We start from the raw sequence: 26,123 nt of genomic DNA on the forward strand, positions 1-26,123 counted from the left end.
CTAAGCTGTTAGCTGAACCACTTTCAAAATAAGAGCATGCTGCATTGTCACATTCAACACCACCTATTATTGAACATTCGTCATACCTCTATCCAGGATGTTTCTGTTTTGATAAATGGAAAGGCTCACAACAGATGGTTCATTTCCATGGAAACCATGTTTTCACTCTTCAGGTTGTACATCAGCTCTAATTGGTTGATGTTGACGGAAGCTGATGGACAGTTGCTTTATCCAAAACCCTGCCAAGTATTTCTAGAGAGGATCCAAATAGTTGCCATAGCAACGTGTCAGAAGGTTCTGTGAATCCATGTGACACGTCAGGTCAAGGTAAATGATTATTGGTGGTGTGATGATCACAGTTATTTGGAGGTTCCACATGTTTTGTGGAGAATATGGAGATCAAAGCGGTGGCTCTTAAGTCACCAGAGAGCCTCTACACCTCCTGAGGATCAAATGAGGTCCAAAACCTTAAAAGTCATTCATGAAATGTTGTAGACGCGGCAGGACATTTGGTCCCTCAGTTTAGTCTTACGGCAGGAAGCAGGCGAGGTCTCACTGCTGACTTCCTTTGTGTGGCAGTGCCAGTACGCCTTCCTGCACCAGTGTGTCCGGGATGTCCTGAGAGCCAGGAAGCACCGCAGCCAACAGGAGAACCCTCTGTATCCCATCTATGAAAACTTCAACCCCGAGTACTGCCGCGGTGAGACAGTCCTATCAAGTATTTCCAATATTCAGATATGACAGTTCATCACAGACTAAGTTCTGTCTTATTCTTCTATGAATCTGTTTTCTCCTCAGATTTAATCTACACCGGACGCTAAGGGGACGCGACCAGTTCACCTGAGACATTCCAACCATTCACTTTCATCTCTCTTCGAAGAGTTTCCTGTTCCAGCATATTTGCCAGTCACCTCCCATCGTCCAATTCACAGTACAAAAACAACCTGTACGTCTTGTAAAAATGCAGGTTCAAAGTTTAAAATAGACCAAGAGGAAGATTTTCTGAAGCACTGAACGAAGGTTGTCAGTTTTTAAGAAAAGATGTACGCCGACGGCGTGCAATCATCATGTATTTTTATATCCTTACCTGTCACTCACTGCACATGTAAGCTGTTTATTTAAGACCTTACAGATATTACTGTATGTAAATACTCTTTTATATCCTGAATATACACGATGTAGTATCATGTACTACTGAACCTCAGCTCTACAGCTATATTACAATCACGCTTCCACACAGACAAAGCTCAAGTCTCTACCAAGTCCCCATTGTGAGTCAAGACAAGTCCCTGTCATGATCTACCTCAGTCCCTCAGTCGCCATCTGCTCAGTGAGTCGCATCACCGGTGTGACGCTAACAGCAGTCAATTTTAGCTTGCTAGTTAATGGTAGCTAAAATGATTGTTAACATTCAAATCAACCAGTCATGTGACTCATAAAAGTCCTTTTAAGTCTCAAGTTGCAGAGTCTATCCATGTTGGAGGAAAGTCGTGTGACTCGCGTCCCCACCTCGGGTCTAAACTCCATTTTCAAAGGCAAAAGTTATATTTGATTGCATGTCTTCAGCCTGGTAAGTCAAGTAACGGACAGACGTCCGGTGGTTGGTCCTCGTCACCTTGTTTCAAATGTCAGATATCAGCCGAGGCAGTTGGAAAAAACTCACAACTGAATTAATCTTCTTTTTGCTGCCACGTGTCCATGGAAACAAATTGAGCTCTACTTTATTTGAATGACTGTTAACAACAAATATCATGACACAGATTCATCCACACAAAACACTTAAAATGCAAATCTTCTGCAGTAATATTGAAACAGTTGCATTTATTTGACCATTTTTTGCCAGAAATTTCAACTCACTTGAATATGTGAATAATTATTTGAAATTAATAGAATTCACGTCTGTTCGCATCTTTCCGTAGACTGTATTTGTAGTCGCTTCACGCTAAAACCTGAGCTTCGCTTTTGTCTGAAGGGTTCAATCGTCCTGACAACATAAATGTACCACGTTGATAAAAGCAGTAAATATTCAATACATGATTATTGATCGTGCTATACGAATGCAAGGTTAGTGTCCAGACGTACAATATAGAGGAAATTAAACATAAAACAGAACAAGATATTACAAGTTTTATTGTATGTTTTAGCAGATATTTGTGCTACTGATGATATTGATGATCGATGTGATTGATTGGAGTCCAGGAATTTAAAGATGTCGTATAACCTCAGATCATTAAAAAGCTGCCAGACTACATGTCACTGTTTTGTGTTTTAATAAATGTTACCGTAATATTGAAGGCATTTGACTGCTGTCAATCATCTGGCTACATATTACACAAGTACAATTATTTTTCAATTACCTATGGTTCAAAATTAATTTATTTTCATATTTTGTTATATTGACAAATTTTCTTAGTTTTTGCATTACCATCCATCGTCATCTTCCGCTTATTCCTTACAAGTAAGGGTCACGGAGGGTGGAGCCTATCCCAGCATCTACGGGCGAGAGGCGGGGTTCACCCTGGACAGGTCGCCAGTCCATCGCAGGGCCAACATACAGAGACGAACAACCATTCACACTCACATTCACACCTACGGTCAATTTAGAGAATCAATCAGCCTCGTCCCCAAATTGATGTCTTTGGACGGTGGGAAGAAGCCGGAGTACCAGAGAGAACCCAGCAGGAACAGGGAGAACGTGGAGACTCACCCAGAAAGACCCCGTGCTGCAGCCGGGACTTGAACCCGGAACCTTCTTGCTTTGAGGCCACAGTGCTGACCACTGCACCACCGTGCAGCCCACTTTTGCATTACATTTGTAATGTAATGCAAAAGTGGGCTGCATTACATTTGTAAAAAATTTATAATGTAAATTTTATTTTTATCATTCACATTGCATAAATTTACATTGCTTAAATTTACATACATATCCTGCTGGGTTCTCTCTGGTACTTCAGCTTCCTCCACAGTCCAAAGACATCAAGAGGGACCAGGTTAATCCAGACTCTAAATTGACCGTAGGCGTGGCTGGGAGAGCCAATGGTTGTCTGTCTCTATGTGTTGGCCCTGCCATGGACTGGTGACCTGTCCAGGGGGAAGGCTGCTGGGACAGGCTCCACCCCCACCACCCTCAACAGGAGGAGAGGGGGAACATGGAGGGAGGGAGGGATGATGGATGGATGGATGATGGATGGAGGGATGGATGGATGATGATGGATGATGATGGAGGGATGGATGATGATGGATGGGTGGACGGATGGATGGATAGATGGGTGGATGGACGGATGGATGGATGGATAGTTGGGTGGATGGATGGATGGTTGGATGGATGGATAGTTGGATGGATGGGTGGATGGATGGATAGTTGGGTGGATGGGTGGATGGATAGATAGTTGGGTGGATGGATGGTTGGATGGGTGGATGGATGGATGGATGGATGGATGGTTGGATGGGTGGATGGATGGATGGATAGTTGGGTGGATGGATGATGGTTGGATGGATGGATAGTTGGGTGGATGGATGGATGGATAGTTGGGTGGATGGATGGATGGTTGGATGGATGGATAGTTGGGTGGATGGGTGGATGGATGGATGGGTGGATGGATGGATAGTAACTTCTTAATGCTCAATTCAGATCAAACTGAGGTAATCATTTTTGGACCTAAACACCACAGGGACACACTCTTGAATCGGATCTCTACTCTAGATGGCATCACCCTAACTTCGAGTACAACTGCAAGGAACCTTGGGGTCATTTTTGACCAGGACCTTTCCTTCAGCTCCCACATAAATCATGTGACCAGGACCGCCTTCTTCCATCTGCAGTATCACTAAGATTAGGAACATCCTTTCCCAGAGTGATGCTGAGAAACTGGTGCATGCATTCATCACTTCTAGGCTGGACCACTGCAACTCTCTCCTGTCAGGATGTCCTAAATACTCTCGAAAGAGTCTCCAGCTGGTCCAGAACGCTGCAGCCAGGGTTTTGACGGGAGTTAAGAAGAGAGAACACATCTCTCCACTTTAGCTTCTCTCCTTCCTGTAGGATCTAGAATCCACTTCAAAATCCTTCTGCTGACTCATCAGGCTCTCAATGATAAAGCTCCATCCTCTCTGAAAGAGCTCATTAGTCCCTCCTGTCCCACCAGAGCACTCCGCTCCCAGAATGCAGGTCTGTTAGTGATTCCCAGTATCAATAAAAACAGACTGGGAGGTAGAGCCTTTAGTTACCGGGCTCCTCTACTGTGGAACCAGCATCTCTCCATGGGTCAGAGAGGCAGACACTTTAACTACGTTTAAGTCCAGGCTTAAGACCTTCCTCTATGACAGAGCCTTCAGTTAGGACTGGTTCAGGTAGCTCTGAACCATTGATAGCTATGCTGCTACAGGCTGAGACTGCTGGGGGACACATCAGGTTACATGGAGCCCTTCCCTCCTCTCCTCTCCTCTCCCCCTCTCTCCTCCTCTCCCCCTCTCTCCTCCTCTCCTCCCTGCACATTTTTGGAACTGTCACTACCACTACTTGTTGCACTTTGTAGTTTGGCCTTGGTGTCTCGCAGTCTCTCTGTGTTTCCACAGATCCACCAGAGCCCCAACCGCCGCCTGCATCGCCCCCCCCCCTTATTCCCTACTGTTACACCGGCCTGCGCTCCCCTTCCATGAACCAGCCTGCCATCCAGTCCCCCATCAAGCTGGCTTGCTCTCCCTGCCTCCCCTCCCATGAACCAGTCTACCATCCAGTCCCCCATCAAGCTGGCTTGCTCTCCCTGCCTCCCCTCCCATGAACCAGTCTGCCATCCAGTCCCCCATCAAGCTGGCTTGCTCTCCCTGCCTCCCCTCCCATGAACCAGCCTGCCATCCAGTCCCCCATCAAGCTGGCTTGCTCTCCCTGCCTCCCCTCCCATGAACCAGTCTACCATCCAGTCCCCCATCAAGCTGGCCTGCTCTCCCTGCCTCCCCTCCCATGAACCAGTCTACCATCCAGTCCCCCATCAAGCTGGCTTGCTCTCCCTGCCTCCCCTCCCATGAACCAGCCTGCCATCCAGTCCCCCATCAAGCTGGCTCGCTCTCCCTGCCTCCCCTCCCATGAACCAGTCTACCATCCAGTCCCCCATCAAGCTGGCTTGCTCTCCCTGCCTCCCCTTCCATGAACCAGTCTACCATCCAGTCCCCCATCAAGCTGGCTTGCTCTCCCTGCCTCCCCTCCCATGAACCAGTCCACCATCCAGTCCCCCATCAAGCTGGCTCGCTCTCCCTGCCTCCCCTCCCATGAACCAGTCTACCATCCAGTCCCCCATCAAGCTGGCTTGCTCTCCCTGCCTCCCCTCCCATGAACCAGTCTACCATCCAGTCCCCCATCAAGCTGGCTTGCTCTCCCTGCCTCCCCTTCCATGAACCAGTCTACCATCCAGTCCCCCATCAAGCTGGCTCGCTCTCCCTGCCTCCCCTCCCATGAACCAGTCTACCATCCAGTCCCCCATCAAGCTGGCTTGCTCTCCCTGCCTCCCCTTCCATGAACCAGTCTACCATCCAGTCCCCCATCAAGCTGGCTCGCTCTCCCTGCCTCCCCTCCCATGAACCAGTCTACCATCCAGTCCCCCATCAAGCTGGCTCGCTCTCCCTGCCTCCCCTCCCATGAACCAGTCTACCATCCAGTCCCCCATCAAGCTGGCTTGCTCTCCCTGCCTCCCCTTCCAGAAGCTTCCTTCTTCAACTGTTACTAACATTTCCATGTTTCCTCCATTCTGTGTTATAAACTGTTTTCTTGTCTGTACCAACATCTCCTGCACGTCTGTCCCTCCTGGTGAGGGATCCTCCTCCCCTCCTCACCCTGAGGTTTCTCCCATTTTTCCCTGTTCAAGGTTTTCTATGGAGTTTCTCCTCAGTCGATGTGAGGCTCTGAGGGCAGAGGATGTTGTTATGATGCCATGAAGCCTGGAGACAAACTGGTGGGGAAAACGGGCTCTACAAATAAAATTGCCTTGCCTTGCCTTGCCTAGTTGGGTGGATGGATGATGGTTGGATGGATGGATAGTTGGGTGGATGAATGGATGGACAGTTGGGTGGATGGATGGATGGTTGGATGGATGGATAGTTGGGTGGATGGATGGAGGGATGATAATGGATGATGATGGAGGGATGGGTGATGATGGATGGGTGGATAGGTGGATGGATGGATAGTTGGGTGGATGGGTGGATGGAAGGATGGTTGGATGGATGGATAGTTGGGTGGATGGGTGGATGGATGGATGGTTGGATGGATGGATAGTTGGGTGGATGGGTGGATGGATGGATGGATGGATGGATAGTTGGATGGATGGATGGATGGTTGGATGGATGGATAGTTGGGTGGATGGATGGAGGGATGATAATGGATGATGATGGAGGGATGGGTGATGATGGATGGGTGGATAGGTGGATGGATGGATAGTTGGGTGGATGGGTGGATGGAAGGATGGTTGGATGGATGGATAGTTGGGTGGATGGGTGGATGGATGGATGGTTGGATGGATGGATAGTTGGGTGGATGGGTGGATGGATGGATGGATGGATGGATAGTTGGATGGATGGATGGATGGATAGTTGGGTGGATGGGTGGATGGATAGATAGTTGGGTGGATGGATAGTTGGATGGATGGATGTTGGATGGGTGGATGGATGGATGGTTGGATAGTTGGGTGGATGGATGGATAGTTGGGTGGATGGACGGATGGGTGGATGGATGGATAGTTGGGTGGATGGGTGGATGGATAGTTGGGTGGATGGATGGATAGTTGGGTGGATGGGTGGATGGATAGTTGGGTGGATGGATGGATAGTTGGGTGGATGGGTGGATGGATGGATGGATGGATAGTTGGGTGGATGGATGGATGGATGGATGGATAGTTGGGTAGATGGATGGATAGTTGGGTGGATGGGTGGATGGATGGTTGGGTGGATGGGTGGATGGATGGATGGATGGATAGTTGGGTGGATGGATGGATAGTTGGGTGGATGGGTGGATGGATGGGTGGATGGATGGATGGATACTATAAAAACACCAGTAACTATGAATTCTTCATGTTGTCCACGTTCCTGAGACGGGGAGGAAGTTCAGGAAACTTTTTATAATCTGAAATGTTCGTTAATAATTAAAGATGGACAGAAAATAGAACTCTTGCTCCATTGGTTCTTTTCCTCGGTGGAGCCCATGTTGATTCAGGTCACAGCAGAACTGGGTGACCCAGAAAGCCCCCATCAGCCCCGTATTCCCCCTCATCGTCCTCATCCCCCTGAACACAACTTCGCGATGAGATCTTGAAATTGCGATGTTGCTGGAAGACCGCCAGAACATTCCGTGTGGAATCAATTCAACAGATATTTGGCGGAGGTTCAGGACCGCGTTGTTCTGAGTTAGGTCATTCAGCGAGGCAAGGACGAGGATGGAGCGAAACCTGATGACCACATGACTTTCAAGCTTTTACCTGATTGGCTGTTGGGGGTTTCCTCTGGGTTTTTATATCAAATTAAAACTTGGGATCTGAACCTCATTTTTCAAATTTGGGGCAGAATATTCATATGATGTCATAATTACGAGATTAAAAAGTCAAAGCTGAAAAGTTTTCAACTTCTTTCTAATAATTATGAATTGCAACCAGGTTACTTGCTATTATCATGGCTACTTTTTATCAAATTGTCGTTGTTTCCTGGCAGAAACTGACTTCCATATAAAATCAGCAGATTATTTCCCTTTCATTTTTTGTAACGGCATTAATAGATTGATTGAAAATAAAAGACTGATCTGGTTTCACGCTGAAGACAAAACGTGCTTTTATTTCAAGTCTCTATGAGGCACTAGAGTCAGCTGCCCGGGTCACATGATCGCTGCTGAGAAGGTACCAGCACACACAATAAAGTAGACAGACAATTACACAGGAAATGAAGGATTCATACATTTTACAGCCAATTAACCTGAAGACAAAGTAAAGATCAAAGTACAGGTGTGTGTGATTGGGGGGGCAAGAATGTCAACGGGTCAAATGAATGTGCTACAGGGAGGTTTTCTTCAGAGAGCCGACGCCAGCATGCCCCTCGAAATCTGCCAGACATCAAGCTCATCTCAAGGTTAAATGAAGGAACGTTTCCTCAGTGATGCGTTTCCTGTCCAACAGTAGACAGGAGCAAAAAACAGGTAACAAAGATGTCACAAATCCTCAATTCATCTTTTGTCGGACAGATGCACGCGAGAGTGTCAGACTCAATAAAACCACTAGGAGGCAGAAGATGACGGGCGGGTCGACCTCCATGTTCTCTGTTGCTCAGTAAACAGCGGAATGCTACAATGCTACAATGCTACATATAAAAGTACGTCTTTTGATCTGATGTGATGCTCACATGATTGGCTGTCGCAGTGTGATGACCTGCTCTGATTGCAGCCGGCCGGCTCCAAAAGACACAACTCAAATGTGGTGAGACTCAAACATTCAGACCAGCTGCTGCTTCCCCTGTCAGCTGAGTGGAGAAAAGTGGGTGGCATCTGATGGACCATCTGCGGCCCAGAAACACCAGCGGTCTAGATTTCTCCTCCAGATTGCTGAGGGGACGCCATCAGACACGCCTGGAAGTGATGTCCATGTGGTGCTTGTTTCCATCCTGGCAGTCCAAATCCAGGTCACATGATCTGTCAGCAAATGAAGCGCCTTTTCCAGTCTCAGCGGTTTGTGGCGGTCAGCAGGACTCAATACATTCTCACGTCCAAAGTCATGGTTTGTCTTGTCAGGTCGGTTCCTGAACTAGAACATAGTGCAGCATTGAGCAGCTAAAGAGCCGGTAGAGAACAAAAACAGCTGAGGATGGAATCTTAGACAACTGAATAACGATGTCGCTTGCTAACTCCTGTGTGTAGCAATAAGCAGCCATTTGCTAACATAGCAAAACAACAACAAATAGAACTGCTGCTTTAAGCATATGACAGGATGCACTTCCCACAGAGCCCAGAGCTCATCCCAAAGACTCAAGGACAGAGGACACAAGGACACAGGGCACTAGGATGTAGTACAAAAGGACAGAGGACAGGTATGCACATAAGAAGCAGTAAAACAGAAGAATTTAGTAATGAATAAGATTTGTGCTACATGATGATGATGATGATGAAGGGGGTGACCAAGTGCTGCAGCAGCTCATTGGTCTCCCTGACAGAACGCTTGTTCCTGTCATTAATCGTGTTTGCTGGGCTGAAACTGGTGGCAGCCTGACGCTGACATCATCATGAATCATTGGGTGACAAGAAGCAGAAGGAACGAACTCAGGTCTCCATTCAATGTGCAGGTTAGCCTGAGGAGGAATAAACAGATTTGTTCATTCCTCTCTGTCTGTATGCTGATGAGGTAGCAGCCATGTTTGACTTCAACTGCCACAAAAAAAATTCTGATATGCCATTAAACATACAAAATTGTATCAGCATAAATATAGGCAATTAAGTAACGATGCAATGTGATAAAAACTGATGTGTACCTTTTCATCATGCTTCAAAGTCACCATTCATCTACTTCCTCAGGGGTTTCCTTATGTAGTTTTGTCTCTCATCAGTCTCATCTCTTCATTTCTCTTCCTCAGCCACCAGCGTGTTTCCTCGTTTATGATCAAAGCAGTCTGGGTCACAATTCAACAATTAATCAAATTGTGGAAGAGTTGTCAATATTACCTTTTGGTACATTTCATGGCAAACTCACCCCCTCATTATCATATGGTGGTGAAATGTAGGAATACATAAAATATAATAAATGCATGTCACCCTGGTAACAGTGGGACGATGCCCATCCTGGTCCTCCACATCTCTCACAGCGCTAATGTCAGTCGTGGCGGTAGCAAGCTGAGCGAGCGTCAGCTGATGATGGTTCTCTACAAATCTAAAGGCAGCAGGGTGGACTTCCCATCATCCTCTCTGGGAGCCTCCTTCTTAACAGCAGACCTCAGCAGGTAGTCAGCAGCATTTTCAGCCAGCGACTCCGCCCACAGCTGTTAAACTTCCTTCAGCATTTAATGAGTTAAAATCAACTTCCTGTTCCTCTTTAGTGTTCTCGGTCGCGGCGCCGCACTGGCACCGCAAACAGAGGCAGTGTCCTGGAGGGTGACGACAGCTCGGGGTCAGAGTTCGTTACAACAGGGTCTCCGGCCTTGTTGCCATGGTGATCTGAGCTCCCCAAGTCTTGACAAACCTCATATGAGCATTTCCGTTTCTGGAGAGCCTCTGCTCGCACAGCCAGAGAGCGAGCGCACACCGTCAGCAGCACAATGAGCGTGCCCAGAAGCAGAGACACCATTGGCCAGAGGACACAGTGCAGAAGCACGCTGGCATCATGGGAACGCCGCCACAACACGTCATCAGGCCTGAAATCACACAAAGAAGATGATGACCATGTCAGCGCAACACCTCCTGCCTGGAAAATGTTCCACATGCTTCCCTTCAGTGAAAGTACAAATACCTCGGTGGTATAAAACTTGGATGTTGCTGCCTCAGAGACTGTTGATGATGATGATGATACAAAGATGAATACTGCTGTAGTTGTACTTCTACTGTTTACATACTTTTACACATTTCTTTAGGGAAAGCATACCATCATTTAAACCCGTGATCTCTGCTGGGTTTAGAGAAAATGGCTACATTCAACTATTTAGTGTTACCTGTCTGTGGTCAGACACTCCCCACTAACACAGCCAGACATGCTAGGTCTCCAGCTAACATGACAAAAATACTAGCTTCCATGCTAACATAGTGAGACATAATATTTTCACACTTATATAGTGAGACATATTATGTGTCCTGCTGACAAGACATGCTAACTTCCAGGCTAATACAGTGAGAGGCATGCTAGCCGTCTCTGCTAACATAGCAAGTGGCTAGCTGCAGTCACCTACCAGTCAGTGCCAGGTAACTAAAACCACAACAACAAACTGGACCTCCATTTTCTGATTTATTTTACCCCTGTTAGAACTTAATTGCCATGTACAACATAGAATAAGAGGATAATTAGACAATTTAAACACCCGGCTTTCAATCCAATCTAATCTAATCAAACTAGTGTGATTCTTGGTGGAGCAACCCAGTTACAATTGAAGTTTATGAAAGAACCCCCTCATGAGTGTTCCAGTTTCAGAGTTTGACCAGAGAAGAGTTTTTTTTTTTGGGGGGGGGGGGGTCCCGCTGGGGCCTGGTTTATCAGGCTTGTTTCCTAGCTGTGATCCTCCTGCTGCAGGGATAAAAATAACAGCGGCTGAGGTCAGCGATGAATAACGGCAGGATTATGCTGACGAGGTGAAGCAAATCTCTGAATCTCATCAGTTGTAGTTCCAGCGGGAGTTGAAACATGAGTGTGTTTATTCTGGTTCTAGTCTCACACAACCCCAACTCTGTGTGTGTGTGTGTGTGTGTGTGCGCATGTTTGCACAAGATATATCTGATCTGACCACTCCGTACTGAACCTGGTCATAGAACCAGGATGGACCCACTTTTCCTAAATAAATCTTAACCCAAATCTTGTTATATGTTCAGAACATTCTTGTACTGACTCCACCCCCTGGCTCTCACCTGCGCTGCTGGTTGAAGAAGCAGGTGAAGGACTGGCTGTTGACCTCCCGGGTGAAGTAGTCCTCCCACCACAGCACGCTGTCTTTGTTCTTCTGGTTGTCCCTCTCACAGGGGGGGACGTAGGAGCACTGACACCCCCCCCCCCCGCCCACACACACACACACACACACACACACACACACACACACACACACACACACACACACACACACACACACACACTAATTTGGTTTAACCATTTTAGTTCACATCTTCAGTAACATTTATCTGTTCAACCACAAGCACAGTAAAAGTTCTCACTTGCTTTGTTTTTATGTTAACATCGTTTTTGTCTTGCAGTGAAGCAAAAATGATGCATGCTGACATCAGAATGAACTGATGAGTTTGTGACATCCACCTGTCAATCACGTTGAACTGCTAGCATGCCAGAGAAGAGCTCCTGGTGGGTGTGGTCCATCTGATTAAACTGCAAAAACACAACTTTATTATTACGCTCAGCCTGCATGTAGCTAAAGTGAAGGCTCACTGCTACTAGAGAAGCAGCCTCGCAACGGCCCTGTGCACACGTCCAGAGCAGGACCAAATATAATGGAGGCAAGTTTGATGACTGGAGGTCAGAACTGAGGTGGTTCAAGGAGCTTCCTGATGGTCTGATAGCTTTGCTAGTGGTAGTAAGCTACTGTTAGACAGTTAGCGGTGCAGCTGACGTTAGCTGGGCTATTAGCTGACTCAGTGCTGGGGTGTTAGAAAAGAACTGACTGTCACCAGTGTCTCGTGAGCATTAATGGGAGTACACAGTTGAGCAGAACCACTTGTGGTTACTACTGTTTCTCCTGTTCTTATTTATTTTAATGTGTCATTTTTTAGAGCGATGAACAGAACAACAATTGCATTGCGTAGTATAACTACCTGTTTTGCTGTGCATATGACAATAAAAACTCGAGTCTTGAGTCTGTTGATAAGTTCTGCATCTATGTTCCACATCTGGCTGGACAGGCGTGTGACTTAGTGAGAGAACCCCAGTTTGTTCTTATTTGTGTCACACAAGGTAATTTATCTGGATCAGACTAAATTTGACAGAATTTGGCACTAACATTCACTGGGACTTGGGGATAACCTGCAAGGATTTTGGAGGTCAAAGGTCACTGTCATATTTCTAGTTTAATTCTGTTTAAGCCACTGATAGAAATATTGCTCTTTCATAGAGTTAATAATTAGCCAGCGACTGGTGCTGTAGTCAGGTTGTGATAAGTTCAGCAGATGTCTGCAGTGTTGCAGGTTGATTGGTTCCTGGTTGGTTTCTGTAGATAAAAATCACGCAGTTGCTATGACAACGGTGCAGCTGGTACAGAGAAGACGGATCAGAGCCTCAACACGTCAGAGCATTAACAAGCTTCAGACTGAACATCCAGATTGGGCTTTAATGATCACTGGGAACATTAACCATTGGCAACCTAAAAACTGTTCAACCGAAATTTCACCAAAATGTCTCAGGACCACAAGAGGTAGTAAAACCTTGGACCATGTCTACACAAATGTGTCAGGTACCTATGAAGTCACATCCCTCCCCCACCTTGGTCAGTCTGACCACCTCTCTTTAGCCCTTTTCACACTGCCACAAAAGCCGTGCTTTGGCCCCCAAATTGCCGGGGTGCCTGTTGTGTTCACACTGAGCATCACGGGCTGAGGGGGAAATTGCCACACCAATTTACCCTCCTCCAACCCTAGTCTTTTTTGCCGGAGTGAGTTTCATCTGACCAGTCTGCCCAGTCCGACACAGAGTTTCGGGGCGTGGTGATGACATAGCCTATTCCAGTGGGATTTTAAAAAACACAGGAAAACATAGTGACAACACTCGCATATAAAGGAAAGATGAGTAAAACTTAACTCGCGAGTTCCAAGTTCAAGATACATCAAACATTATGGAAGATGGGCCAACTGGGGAGATACTGAGACCCGCAAGCTCCTCAGCCTCCGTGCAGAGGAGGTCATTCACCGGAACATTTCAGGAATGGTAAAAGTCTGGCCAGGAGGATGGCGGAACATGGCTTCCCTGCAACAAGATTATTTATAAACTGAAGACTTTGGACACGCCTAGCATAACATGAGACATGTTATCAGGATGTGCCACTAGACTATGCCTCCTGTCGCTGGATATGGCCCCCTGGGGAGAAACTGCAGCTTACATTCACATTATCTATCTGGCTGGATTCTCTGCTATGGCAATTTGTAGGTCTTTGAGTCTGAAAATGGCTTTTGTTTTCCATGTCTAAGTACACCCCAGTCATCAAACATGTGAAACTAACAACAAAGGCCGTTAAGGTCTGGATGGATCTTGGATGCAGACTTTACAACACCCGTTGCAGCACACTGACTGGAATGTGTTGCTGATGCCACCAGACTCTCAAACTAACATTCACTCATACAACAACTCTGTCCTAGACTCTATCAACAAGTGTGTAGAGGGAGTGAACATAAAGTACACATAAACAATAAAAATATTCCCAAACCAGAAACCCTGGATGAGCAAAGAAGTTCACCTTCTCCACAAAGCTAGGGACGCAGCCCTAAGGTTGGGAGACCAGGAGGCCTACAGCTCAGGCAGATCCAGCCAGAGGAGAGGAATATCCAGGGCACTCTGTAGAACACTCCTCTGACCCCCGGGATTTGTGGCAAGGGTTACATACAATCACCAACAAATCCATGCAACTCTTCCCTAACCTCATCTCCTTCCCTCCCAGAAGAGCTGAACCACTTGTATCTTCTATGCTCAATTTGACTGGGAAAACAAGGAGGCTGCCTTCAAGTCAGCTGTTTTAAGGGATTAGTACACACTTCAATTTTCGCCCTCAACAGAGGATGCTATCTCCACAGCACTCCAACTGGCAATCACCCACCTGGACAGCCCAAATATATATGTTACAATGCTGTTCACTGACTCCAGTTCAGCATTCAATACTGCAATCCCCTCAAAGCGGATCTTCAAACTCAGCCAGCTTGGTATCAGCAACACACTCTGTAACTGTATTAAGGACCTCCTTACGAACAGACCCCAGGCTGTTAAATTAGAAGGTCTCTCCTCCTGCAGGGCTGTGTGCTGAGCCCTTTGCTCTACTCCCTCTTCACCCATGACTGTGCTTCTGTTTATTGTATCCAATGTCATAATCAAGTCACTGATGACACTACAGTGGTGGGCCTGATCAGAGAGGTGGACGAAACAGCATATAGGGATGAGGTTCAGCACCTAGCTATGTGGTGTAAGAACAATAACCTGGCACTCAACACCCTGAAGACCAAGGAGATCTTTGTGGACTTCAGGAGAGCCAAGAGACAGGCCCTCACCCCCTTCCACATCAGCAGTGCCAGTGCAGCCCCTTCACTTCTTATGAACTCTTAAGAATACACACCTATGTCCAAGGATATGATTGGGAAGGAAGGGGTTGGCAACACCCACCCCAACAGTGGCCTACGACTGTCGGTGTGCAGAACACAACTTGACTGTCACCAACACACTTTTCCGCCACAATAACAAACTCAAAACATCCTGGATGCATCCTCACTCCAAGCTCTGGTACATCATTGACTGCATACTGTAGCCATCCGCACCAAAGACCGCAATGACGTGCTCAACACCAGAGCAACGATCAGCACAGATGAGAGCTGGACAGACCACCGTCTCATCTGCTCCGTCATGTCCATCAGTCTTACGCAGAAAAGAAGGGTACAAAAAAGAGAGTGTCAGCCAAAGCTCAACATTGAAATGCTGGGTGACACCACCTTTCAACAGCAGTTTCAGGCCACTCTCTGCACCAATCTGCCCTACCAATGTCCAGATGATATTGAGTCAAAGTTACAGCCCAATTTATCACAGTTCAATTTTCTGTACGAGGGGAAATTAAGTTGTAGCAAGGTATTTAAGAAACACACAACCAACGACACAACACACCAGACAACAAATAGCATAGAGGCAACAATCACAGCACAGATAGATGAGGACGGTACGTGAAATAAAACAGAGCAAGAGCGCCACAGAGAGGTCACCATGAGCAACAGTCCAAAAGTCCAGTGTGCCAAGACGCAGAAAGTTCAAAGGTGACATCATTTGAGCAAATTCAGCATGTTGATGTCAGTACGTACAAAGGAGCGTAGGTACCGTGAGGTCCTGTGGGTGGGAGCTCTGAACCTTCTACCTGAGGGCAGAAGCCCAAACCCTCTATAGAGAGGAGGGTCATCAGAGTCCTGACTGATGGAGCCTCCTCAGGACGGGACGGTCAGATGACTCACAGAGAGGAGGCGGAATCTCCCCCCCTCACCTACCAGCAACAGTGACAAGTCGACCCAGCTTGTTAACGCTCAACCAGGTTAAGGTTAGCAAACCATACAACAACAGGAAGAGATGGGGCTGACTCAATAAAAGAGGTGTTAAATGATGTCATCATTTATGTGCACATGTTAATAGAGTTGAAAATAAAATGACAAAAATGCTCTGGACAATGACCCCAGCTGCTCAGCACAGGTCTCAAGCCCCTTCCCACAGATCATCCTGGCCCTGGGCTCTTTCTACTGGCAGTCTGCTTGAATGAGCTCACCACAGCCCCAGTGCTAATGGCAATACTAGTGGGGGATGACTTAGTCAGCTGTCTCAGGTTATCAACCTGATCAGTAAAATTATACTTGTCAAATCTCAAATGAAATGAAAGTCTTCAGTCTCAAGTCACCAGTTTCATCTCCGGTCTCAAGTCGCCAGCCTCAAGACACAAGTCTCCACCCGTCTCATCAATAAACCTCTTTTGTGCACCCTCCCATACTCAGTCTGCTTTTGGGTCTCCCTTCCTCCACCACGTTCCATAACAGTTACTCCCGTATTCTCCTTCTTAAGACAGCCAGTCATTTTCCTCATGCCATTCCAAGCAACTCCAGGATTGTTCCTGTTGAACTCTATTTCTAACTTATCTTTGTACTTAATTTTGGTCTCTTAATTTCTGCCTGGATCATTTTCTCTAGTTCTTTAACCTTAAGCACATCACCACAATTAAAAGCAGCCTTCCTTTGGCTTGTCAAGTTTTTCAGTTGAGGTGAAACCTTGGTTTATTATTGGGATAAACCTGAACTTCCAAGGAATCACAGTGTCTTTACAAAATGTAACGCAGCTCCACTCCACATCAGGAAGTTCATGTCTAAGTCAGAGGAGTCCTGGAACTCAGGCCAATCAGTGGAGTCAAAGCAGCCCTGGAGGGCCAGAGAACTCTCATCGGACCAAATGTCAACCTTCTGCGTCACCAGCGCTCTCGTTGCAGGACAGTCTTACATAATGGCAGGAGATGAAGAATATTATGGTCCGACGATCCAAGCGGGGGGGCAGCGACGGTTTTATAAGCTCCCTTGATAGGACCATGGCACAGGTCTAGGGTTTTCATACGGCGTGTTGGACGGGTGATGTATTGATGAACCCTGGTAGTGTCGCCTTCAAACTGCAGTGGTTAAAATCCCCCATAATGAAGAGTCAGGAGAGTCCGGCGAGGGAGATTGGAGGAGGTGAACCACCTGAAAGATTTCGTTAGTGGCAGCTTTTACGTTCACTTTGGGGTGGATATAAACGGCGGTGATGAAAAGTTGAGGAAATTCCCTCGAGAGATAAAATGGGCGCAGTGACACAGACAGCAGTTCAATGTCAGGAGGACAGACGCGTCCCTCGTTTTCTGGTTTTTCCTGGAATTTGCCCAAACTTACTTGTTGACCGGTCAATTGTCACCGCTGGGGGAGACGATTTTCTGCCCTGCAGATAATCCACAGTGCCGATGATGTGTGTGTGTGTGTGTTGACATGTGTGTGTGTCTGCAGGTGTGTCTGCGTGTGTGTGTGCATGTGTGGGCATATGTGTGTGTGTGTCTGCATGTGTGTGTGTCTGCATGTGTGTGCACGCATGTGTGCGTCTGCATGTGTGGGCATGCGTATGTGTGTCTGCATGTGTGCGTGTCTGCATGCGTGTGTGTCTGCATGTGTGGGCATGCGTATGTGTGTCTGCATGTGTATGTGTCTGCATGCGTGTGTGTGTCTGCATGTGTGTGTGTCTGCGTGTGTGTGCATGCGTGTGTGTGTCTGCACATGTGCATGCGTGTGTGTCTGCATGTGTGTGTCTGCATGTGTGTCTGCATGCGTGTGTGTGTCTGCATGTGTGTGCATGCGTGTGTGTGTGTCTGCATGTGTGTCTGCATGCGTGTGTGTGTCTGCATGTGTGTCTGCATGCGTGTGTGTGTCTGCATGTGTGTCTGCATGCGTGTGTGTCTGCATGTGTGTGCATGCGTGTGTGTGTGTCTGCATGTGTGTCTGCATGCGTGTGTGTGTCTGCATGTGTGTGCATGCGTGTGTGTGTGTCTGCATGTGTGTCTGCATGCGTGTGTGTGTCTGCATGTGTGTCTGCATGCGTGTGTGTGTGTCTGCATGTGTGTCTGCATGCGTGTGTGTGTCTGCATGTGTGTGCATGCGTGTGTGTGTCTGCATGTGTGTCTGCATGCGTGTGTGTGTCTGCATGCGTGTGTGTGTGTCTGCATGTGTGTCTGCATGCGTGTGTGTGTCTGCATGTGTGTTGTGTAAAGTCAGACTTGAGTGGAGGCATTTAGGTCTTTAGTACTGCAGGACAGCAATGATGTCAGCAGACACTCAGGACAGTTCATGTGTTCATTAATCATTTATGCATAGACCACAATTCCTCCTCTACTGAGTCAACAGGAGGAAACAGCCTCCTGTTGACTTTTACTAATGTGTTCCTGCTAAAGCCTTTGCATTAATGTGTTCATGTTTATGTGTTCATGTTATTTTTAGACAATAGCAACATCCTTGGCATGATCACTTTCTGCTAGACAACAAAGATTCCTCATCCCTGACGTGCCAACTGCCTGTTCACCGTGTAGCCACCAGTCAGCTGAGTGGAACACCATCAGAGGCACAGGATCAGCGAATGTTGGCCAGTCATGTCCATCCACCCACCCACCCATCCAACGACCCATCCATCCACCCATCCATTCATCCATCCATCCATCGTTCCATCCAACCACCCATCCAACGACCCATCCATTCATCCATCCATCGTTCCATCCATCCACCCATCCATTCATCCATCCATCCATTCATCCATCCATCGTTCCATCCATCCACCCATCCATTCATCCATCCATCCATCGTTCCATCCAACCACCCATCCAACGACCCATCCATTCATCCATCCATCGTTCCATCCATCCACCCATCCATCCATCCATCCATCGTTCCATCCATCCACCCATCCATCGACCCATCCATCGTTCCATCCATCCACCCATCCATCGACCCATCCACCCATCCATCCATCCATCCATCATCGTCACCTTTGTGTTCTCATCAATCACATGATCTGGACTTTGGGTTCCAGTGTACTGGTTCCAGGCCTGCACCCCTGAACTAAGAATCTTGATGCAAACACAAATGTGTGGATTGAGTCCCTAGAAACATTGTTTTTACTGGCATCTTTTCAACAGAACAGATTTGAAACCAAATTTAGAAAAATGCCCTGGAATGAACACACATGTCCCTGCTCGGAATGTCAGACGCTGGAAGAACATCAGCACCTGATGACTGGAATACCAATGAGAGAACGTCTGTGTGAGTCACACTTCATCCTGGGAGCACCATTTCATAACACACACACATACACACATTCTCTCTCTCACACACACAGTCTCACTCTCTCTCTCACACACACTCTCACTCACTCTCTCTCACACATACTCTCTCTCACTCACACTCTTACACGTACTCTCTCACACACACTCTCTCTCTCACTCTATCTCTCACACACTCTCTCTCTCAAACACACTCTCTCACACACACTCTCTCTCACTCACTCTGTCTCTCTCACTCACACACACTCTCTCACACACACTCTCTCACTCACTCTGTCTCTCACACACACACTCTCTCTCTCACTCACACACACACTCTCTCACACACACTCTCTCTCTCACTCACACACACACTCTCTCACACACACTCTCTCTCTCACTCTGTCTCTCACACACACTTTCTCTCTCTCGCTTACTCTCTCTCACTCACTCTCTCTCACTTACTCTCTCTCACTTACTCTCTCTCACACACACTTTCACATTCTCTCTCTCACTCACTCTCTATCTCACATTCTCTCTCACACTCACTCTCTCTCACACATTCTCTCACTCACTCTCTATCTCACATTCTCTCTCACACACTCTCTCTCTCACACACTTTCTCACATACTCTCTCTCTCACTCACTCTTTCTCACATACTCTCTCACACACACACACTCTCACTCACACTCTCTCTCACTCACTCTCTCACTCTCTCTCGCTTACTCTCACTCACTCTCTCTCACTTACTCTCTCTCTCACTTACTCTCTCTCACACACACTTTCACATTCTCTCTCTCACTCACTCTCTATCTCACATTCTCTCTCACACTCACTCTCTCTCACACATTCTCTCACTCACTCTCTATCTCACATTCTCTCTCACACACTCTCTCTCACACACACTTTCTCACATACTCTCTCTCTCACTCACTCTTTCTCACATACTCTCTCACACACACACACTCTCACTCACACTCTCTCACTCACTCTCACACGCTCTCTCGCTTACTCTCTCTCACTCACTCTCTCTCTCACTTACTCTCTCTCTCACTTACTCTCTCTCACACACTTTCACATTCTCTCTCTCACTCACTCTCTATCTCACATTCTCTCTCTCAATCACTCTCTATCTCACATTCTCTCTCACACTCACTCTCTATCTCACATTCTCTCTCACACACTTTCTCACATACTCTCTCTCTCACTCACTCTTTCTCACATACTCTCTCACACACACACTCTCACTCACTCTCTCTCTCACACACTCTCTCACACACTCTGTAACTCACACACTCTCCCTCGCAAACACACTCTCCCTCTCAAACACACTCTCTCTCACACACACACACTCTCACTCACTCTCTCTCTCACACACACACTCTCTCTCACACGCTCTCTCTGTCACTCACAGTCTCACTCTCTCACTCTCTCTCTCACACATACTCTCACATACTCTCTCTCACACACACACACACACTCGCTCTCTCACTCACTCTCTCTCTCAAACATACTCTCTCTCTCTCTCACACACACACACACACACACACCCTCTTGTCAGTCATGAGCCCCACGGGCGGCTCCATTAGCTCACCCCCTACAGACACAACCCCCATTAGCGTCTCAGGCTCAGCCGTGGCTGAAGGTTGCTCCTCTCCGGTCCTCCAGCTTCATTCGTCCTCCTGGAGCTTCCCAACACCGGAGGACGATCAACGCTGGTGGTGGGCTTATTAAATATTGATTATCATTACCACCCATTTTTTATTCATTTTTATTTCAGACTCATGCTTTTTAAAGCTCTTTTTAATAATCTACTAACTTTAGGCTAATTTTTTCAATAATTCGATCCCTTTTTGACTTTAGTCTCATTGAGTTGATTTTTTTTTCAGTCTTGATTAATTTTTAATGTGATCGTTTGTCAGTAACACCGTTAGCTAACAGTGCTAACAAGTTGTTAGCGTTGTTTAAATTTTATTCACTTCTCTCTTGGCGAGGACGTTTCGGGTCCTCTGTGCGCGATGTCTCGTTGCGTTCTAAAAATTGAAACCTCTTCAGCTGGCCGTCTTTGGGAACCTCGGTGACATCCCTCTTCGTCCTCACACTCGTAACCATGATTGTGACGATGATTTCGTCTTCCTCAGCATGGACAGCTGTCTCATTCGTCATAAAAGGTGACAGAGTGAGACAACCCCCAACTGTCTCTCTCCCTATCAGACGTTGAAGGATTTCTGAATGAAGCGTGACTCGTCCCTCTCTCTCCCTCTCTCATTAGCTCAGTTGCGGTCACCATGGCGACAGAGCAGCACTGATGACGCCTCATATCCCTCCTCTATATTTACTCAGTTGCTGTAGCGACAGTGCAGACAAGCATGAGTCCGTTTGTGTCCACCATCTCTCAGTCTGTCTGTGTGTGTGTGGGGGGGTGCTCCTCCCAAGTAAAGATCTTTGTATGTTGGATGTGATCCTGCTGGCAGGTCATAAAACCAGAACTGACCACCCTGCTCATGTTACTGGGATAGAACGCTACCCAGTTAACAACAAGACCAATGCTACCCCGCACTGACAGTCCCCTTCACCTGTTTTTATCATGATCCAGCCAAGAGATACTTCACCCCAAAAGAGTATTTTGTCTTCCAAATACTCACTAACAGGAGTATTCAGGTCACTAAGATGTTTTCAGCCTCCTGCATCACTTCTTAGTCACTCCAGAATGCAGAAAGAGCCGGCCACCTACGTCTAGCTTGAAGCTAACAGTGGCTAACACCAGCAGAAGTGTTACCTTGGGGTTGAGGACCAGTTGCTGCTCGTCAAAGTGCAGCAGAGCCACAGAGTTGGACTCTGAGTTGTTGACGAAGATCTGTAGGCAGGGGTAGAGGGACGTCCCCTTACAGTCGGCACCGCAGGTGAACACACACTCAAACATCTCCTCCGGACGCAACACTGACACCACCTGGACGACCAAGGAGAAGAACGCCATTATTAATTAAATAATTTCTGGTTGAATCAAAGTCCAATTTATTTGTCCCACAAGGGGAAATTAAGTTGTAGCAAGGTATTTAAGAAACACACAACCAACGACACAACACACCAGACAACAAATAGCATAGAGGCAACAATCACAGCACAGATAGACGAGGACGGTACGTGAAATAAAACAGAGCAAGAGCGCCACAGAGAGGTCACCATGAGCAACAGTCCAAAAGTCCAGTGTGCCAAGACGCAGAAAGTTCAAAGGTGACATCATTTGAGCAAATTCAGCATGTTGATGTCAGTACGTACAAAGGAGCGTAGGTACCGTGAGGTCCTGTGGGTGGGAGCTCTGAACCTTCTACCTGAGGGCAGAAGCCCAAACCCTCTATAGAGAGGAGGGTCATCAGAGTCCTGACTGATGGAGCCTCCTCAGGACGGGACGGTCAGATGACTCACAGAGAGGAGGCGGAATCTCCCCCCCTCACCTACCAGCAACAGTGACAAGTCGACCCAGCTTGTTAACGCTCAACCAGGTTAAGGTTAGCAAACCATACAACAACAGGAAGAGATGGGGCTGACTCAATAAAAGAGGTGTTAAATGATGTCATCATTTATGTGCACATGTTAATAGTGATCATTTTATTAGAAAGCAGAGATGCTGTTGGACCTTTGGACCCCCTAGAGCGGGGCTCCATCTCCTTGTCGGACTCTGGGGACGGTAGACAATCAGAGACTCTCCTTACAGGTGGGCGTGTCCTTTCAGTGTTAGCTTAATTAGCCACTGTTATAATAAACTGCCATCCTGCTGGAAACATACATGTTTTGATACACACATGTGGATGTAGAAAATCTGACTTCAGATGTAACTCGAGGATCTAGGAAGCTCATGTGAATCATTTTGATGTTTCAAATAAAAGTGAGAGTGACAGCAGCATGTCCCCGCAGACATGAAATAAACATGGAGGAAAGTTGGATGCAGCTTTCCTCATCACTCAGAAGGTTGCAGTCTTGTGGTCCAACTATTGTGATTTATGGAGTATTAAGCAGCGGATTAGCGACTGACATCACTCCAGCTGCCATGTGACTTTGTGTGATTTAAAACATAACGAAAGGCTCCGTCTCTCTCTCCACAGTGCATGGACGCTCCTCTGGGAGACTGCAATCAGTTTCCAGCGCCATAAACCAAGAACCCTGAGTTCATCTTCCAGCTGCAACCGCTGCCACAAATTCACATCAAGAAAGTTCTGGCAGGCTCGGAAAGGTTAGACATCCCCAGGGTGGAGGTGTAGTGAGAGCCACATGATCACAAGGATTTCACCCGACTGATCCAACAACCGTAGCGCTGGTACATGTAGGAGGGGCCTCCCCACGTTAGCCAGCTTATTATCCACACTCCCAGAGCTCCTTTAGCCTCCTCCATCCCCGCCACTCAAGTTTGAATGTAAAAGTCCACCCATCCATCATCCATCCATCATCCATCCCTCCATCATCCATCCCTCCATCCATCCCTCCATCATCCATCCCTCCATGTTCCCCCTCTCCTCCTGTTCAGGGTGGTGGGGGTGGAGCCTATCCCAGCAGCCTTCCCCCTGGACAGGTCACCAGTCCATGGCAGGGCCAACACATAGAGACAGACAACCATTGGCTCTCCCAGCCACGCCTACGGTCAATTTAGAGTCTGGATTAACCTGGTCCCTCTTGATGTCTTTGGACTGTGGAGGAAGCTGGAGTACCAGAGAGAACCCAGCAGGAACAGGGAGAACGTGGAGACTCACCCAGAAAGACCCCGTGCTGCAGCCGGGGCTCCACCCACAACCTTCTTGCTGGGGGGCCACCATGAGGACCACTGCTCCACCCACAACCTTCTTGCTGGGGGCCACAGGGAGGACCACTGCTTTTTTTTTTTTAAACAAGTACTTCAATTTATATAACAACTGAAACTAAAAGTTCAGCTGCATTCAAAGAGTGTTTGACCTGTCGGATGGACAAAAATAAAACTGAACTCTTTCGTTTAATCTATTACCACAAAAAGGTGTTTCGTATCAAAAGATGCAGTACAACTTCAATGTCAGTGTACAAGTACTGCCAAGGGAACAATTTTACCTTTTTAACGACTTTGAGCGTAAATATATCAAGTTGCATGGACAGTTTTGACTGATCAGACGAAATGTCTTTCCTTAACAACAGAACATGTGTGATCATTAAACTGAGGTGAACTCCAGCTGCAACTGACCTGGAATCAGCAGTGACTGCTGCCGTGGTTCTAAGGTGAGAAACATGGTGGTACGATTACAGGTATTTGATTTATGGCTGTTGAAAATGTTTTCAAAAAAGAAAACGATACTTGTCTATTCACGATATTGATTGTATCATTGTCTCACTTTGTATTTTTCAGTAAATACAAAGTGAGAATAAATTAGTTACTCGTGGCTAAATCAGCAGCCATGCTGCTTCTAGGCTGTTACTGACGAAAAGTTGTAAAATACTCACACACGCACACACATCGAGCAATGGGAGGTTCACGATCAAATATCGTTACGTGTCTTGAAGGAGGTTAAAAAGTAAATTATCAGCGACACCAACAGTGACGGCAGCGTTCGCCTCAAATTGGAGGAGAGAGGAGCGAGTCTCCGGTCCTCCGCGGGGCTCGTAGCCGGGCTCACCGTGCAGTTGGCCGGCTTGCTCTGCAGGCTCTGAAGGGTCGGGCTGAGCCAGCAGAAGCCGAGGATGAAGAGGCTGAGGATGCCGCAGGCGATCAAGAACAAACCCAGGCGGATGCTCTTGTCCTCGGCCTCCGAGTACTCGTACGACACGCGGATCTTGGCCATGGTAGCGCCGCGGACTCCGGCAGCGTGGACAGGAGGCGGAGAGGCGATGAGGAGGAGGGCTGAAGCCTCTTCCTCCTCCTTCACCGCACGTACTTGTCAACATGTGACCAATCACTTAATCTAGTCTGTCATGAGATCATAGGAGTCAATGCAGCTTCTCATTGTTGGGGAGACCAGGGACAGTTGAACCACTGACCTGTCAAAGACCTGAAACGAGGTGTGTGGTTCAAACAGCTGGAGATATTAGCAGGTTCAGTTCTACATCAGATCCACCAGTAAACACAAGACCGGTGGATGGTGGAGGTTCAGTTCTACATCAGATCCACCAGTAAACACCAGACCGGTGGATATTGTAGGTTCAGTTCTACATCAGATCCACCAGTAAACACCAGACTGGTGGATGGTGGAGGTTCAGTTCTACATCAGATCCACCAGTAAACACCAGACCGGTGGATATTGTAGGTTCAGTTCTACATCAGATCCACCAGTAAACACCAGACTGGTGGATGGTGGAGGCTCAGTTCTACATCAGATCCACCAGTAAACACCAGACGGGTGGATGGTGGAGGTTCAGTTCTACATCAGATCCACCAGTAAACACCAGACCGCTGGATGGTGGAGGTTCAGTTCTACATCAGATCAGGACCTCATTGCGTCATCATTCTGAATCTTATGGTTCTGTACAGCGGCGAGTGCTGGCCGCCTTGCTGGTGTCCTGTTGTTCTCTGGCTCAATCCACCATGAGATAAGCCTCTTAGCGGCGGGAACGCGCTCTGGTTCCCTCCAGGTCCCTTCTGTGTGAGAAAAGATCCACTGCATCAGGTACAAACACACATGCGCCAGTCCTTCAACTTTTAACAGGACGCTAACATTTGCAACTGCGGTAACACACGCCAACTCTTCACAGTCACCTACCATGTCCTGAAGTCCTGAGACATGTTAACTAAGGTGTCATTAATATTAATTTGCAGAGCAGCTGCCGGTCACCACCATCACTACACCAGATACACTTAACTAGACTTGACAACAGCTGCCTACACCTGAACACATGTAGATCTGTGAACACGTAGAGAACTGTGAACACGTAGAGATCTGTGTACGCGTGTAGATCTGTGAACACGTAG

General features: G+C 47.3%; 2 protein-coding genes across 4 annotated transcripts in view; one reads left to right on the forward strand and one right to left on the reverse strand.

The window, feature by feature from the left end:
* Positions 1-2,313, forward strand: part of ptprb (protein tyrosine phosphatase receptor type b) — a 44,523-nt gene extending 42,210 nt beyond the window's left edge. Inside the window, exons 39-40 of the mRNA XM_086201446.1 lie at positions 580-700; positions 799-2,313. Coding sequence (XP_086057572.1) covers positions 580-700; positions 799-821 — 144 coding nt within the window. The 3' untranslated portion in view covers positions 822-2,313. The remainder of the gene's footprint in view (positions 1-579; positions 701-798) is intronic.
* A 5,509-nt stretch (positions 2,314-7,822) lies between these two features.
* LOC147262520 (calcium-activated potassium channel subunit beta-4-like) lies at positions 7,823-25,110 on the reverse strand. Of its 3 annotated transcripts, none has more exons than XM_086201449.1 (6): positions 24,835-25,110; positions 21,981-22,151; positions 11,564-11,691; positions 10,194-10,365; positions 9,490-10,098; positions 7,823-9,309 (listed from the first exon to the last, which is right to left on the reverse strand). In XM_086201449.1, the coding sequence occupies exons 1-5, from the start codon at positions 24,997-24,999 to the stop codon at positions 10,015-10,017; spliced, it is 720 nt and encodes a 239-aa protein (XP_086057575.1). In that variant the 5' UTR covers positions 25,000-25,110; the 3' UTR covers positions 7,823-9,309; positions 9,490-10,014. The 3 variants fall into 3 exon arrangements, with proteins under 3 accessions (XP_086057575.1, XP_086057574.1, XP_086057573.1); XM_086201448.1 differs by having other exon boundaries at positions 9,490-9,627; positions 9,770-10,365; XM_086201447.1 differs by having other exon boundaries at positions 9,490-10,365.
* Between the last annotated feature and the right edge of the window lie 1,013 nt (positions 25,111-26,123).

The sequence above is a fragment of the Aulostomus chinensis genome, chromosome 4, assembly GCF_037954235.1.
Source record: "Aulostomus chinensis isolate RoL2024-O1b breed Wild chromosome 4, RoL_Achi_v1.0, whole genome shotgun sequence".
NCBI classification, from domain to species: Eukaryota; Metazoa; Chordata; class Actinopteri; order Syngnathiformes; family Aulostomidae; genus Aulostomus; species Aulostomus chinensis.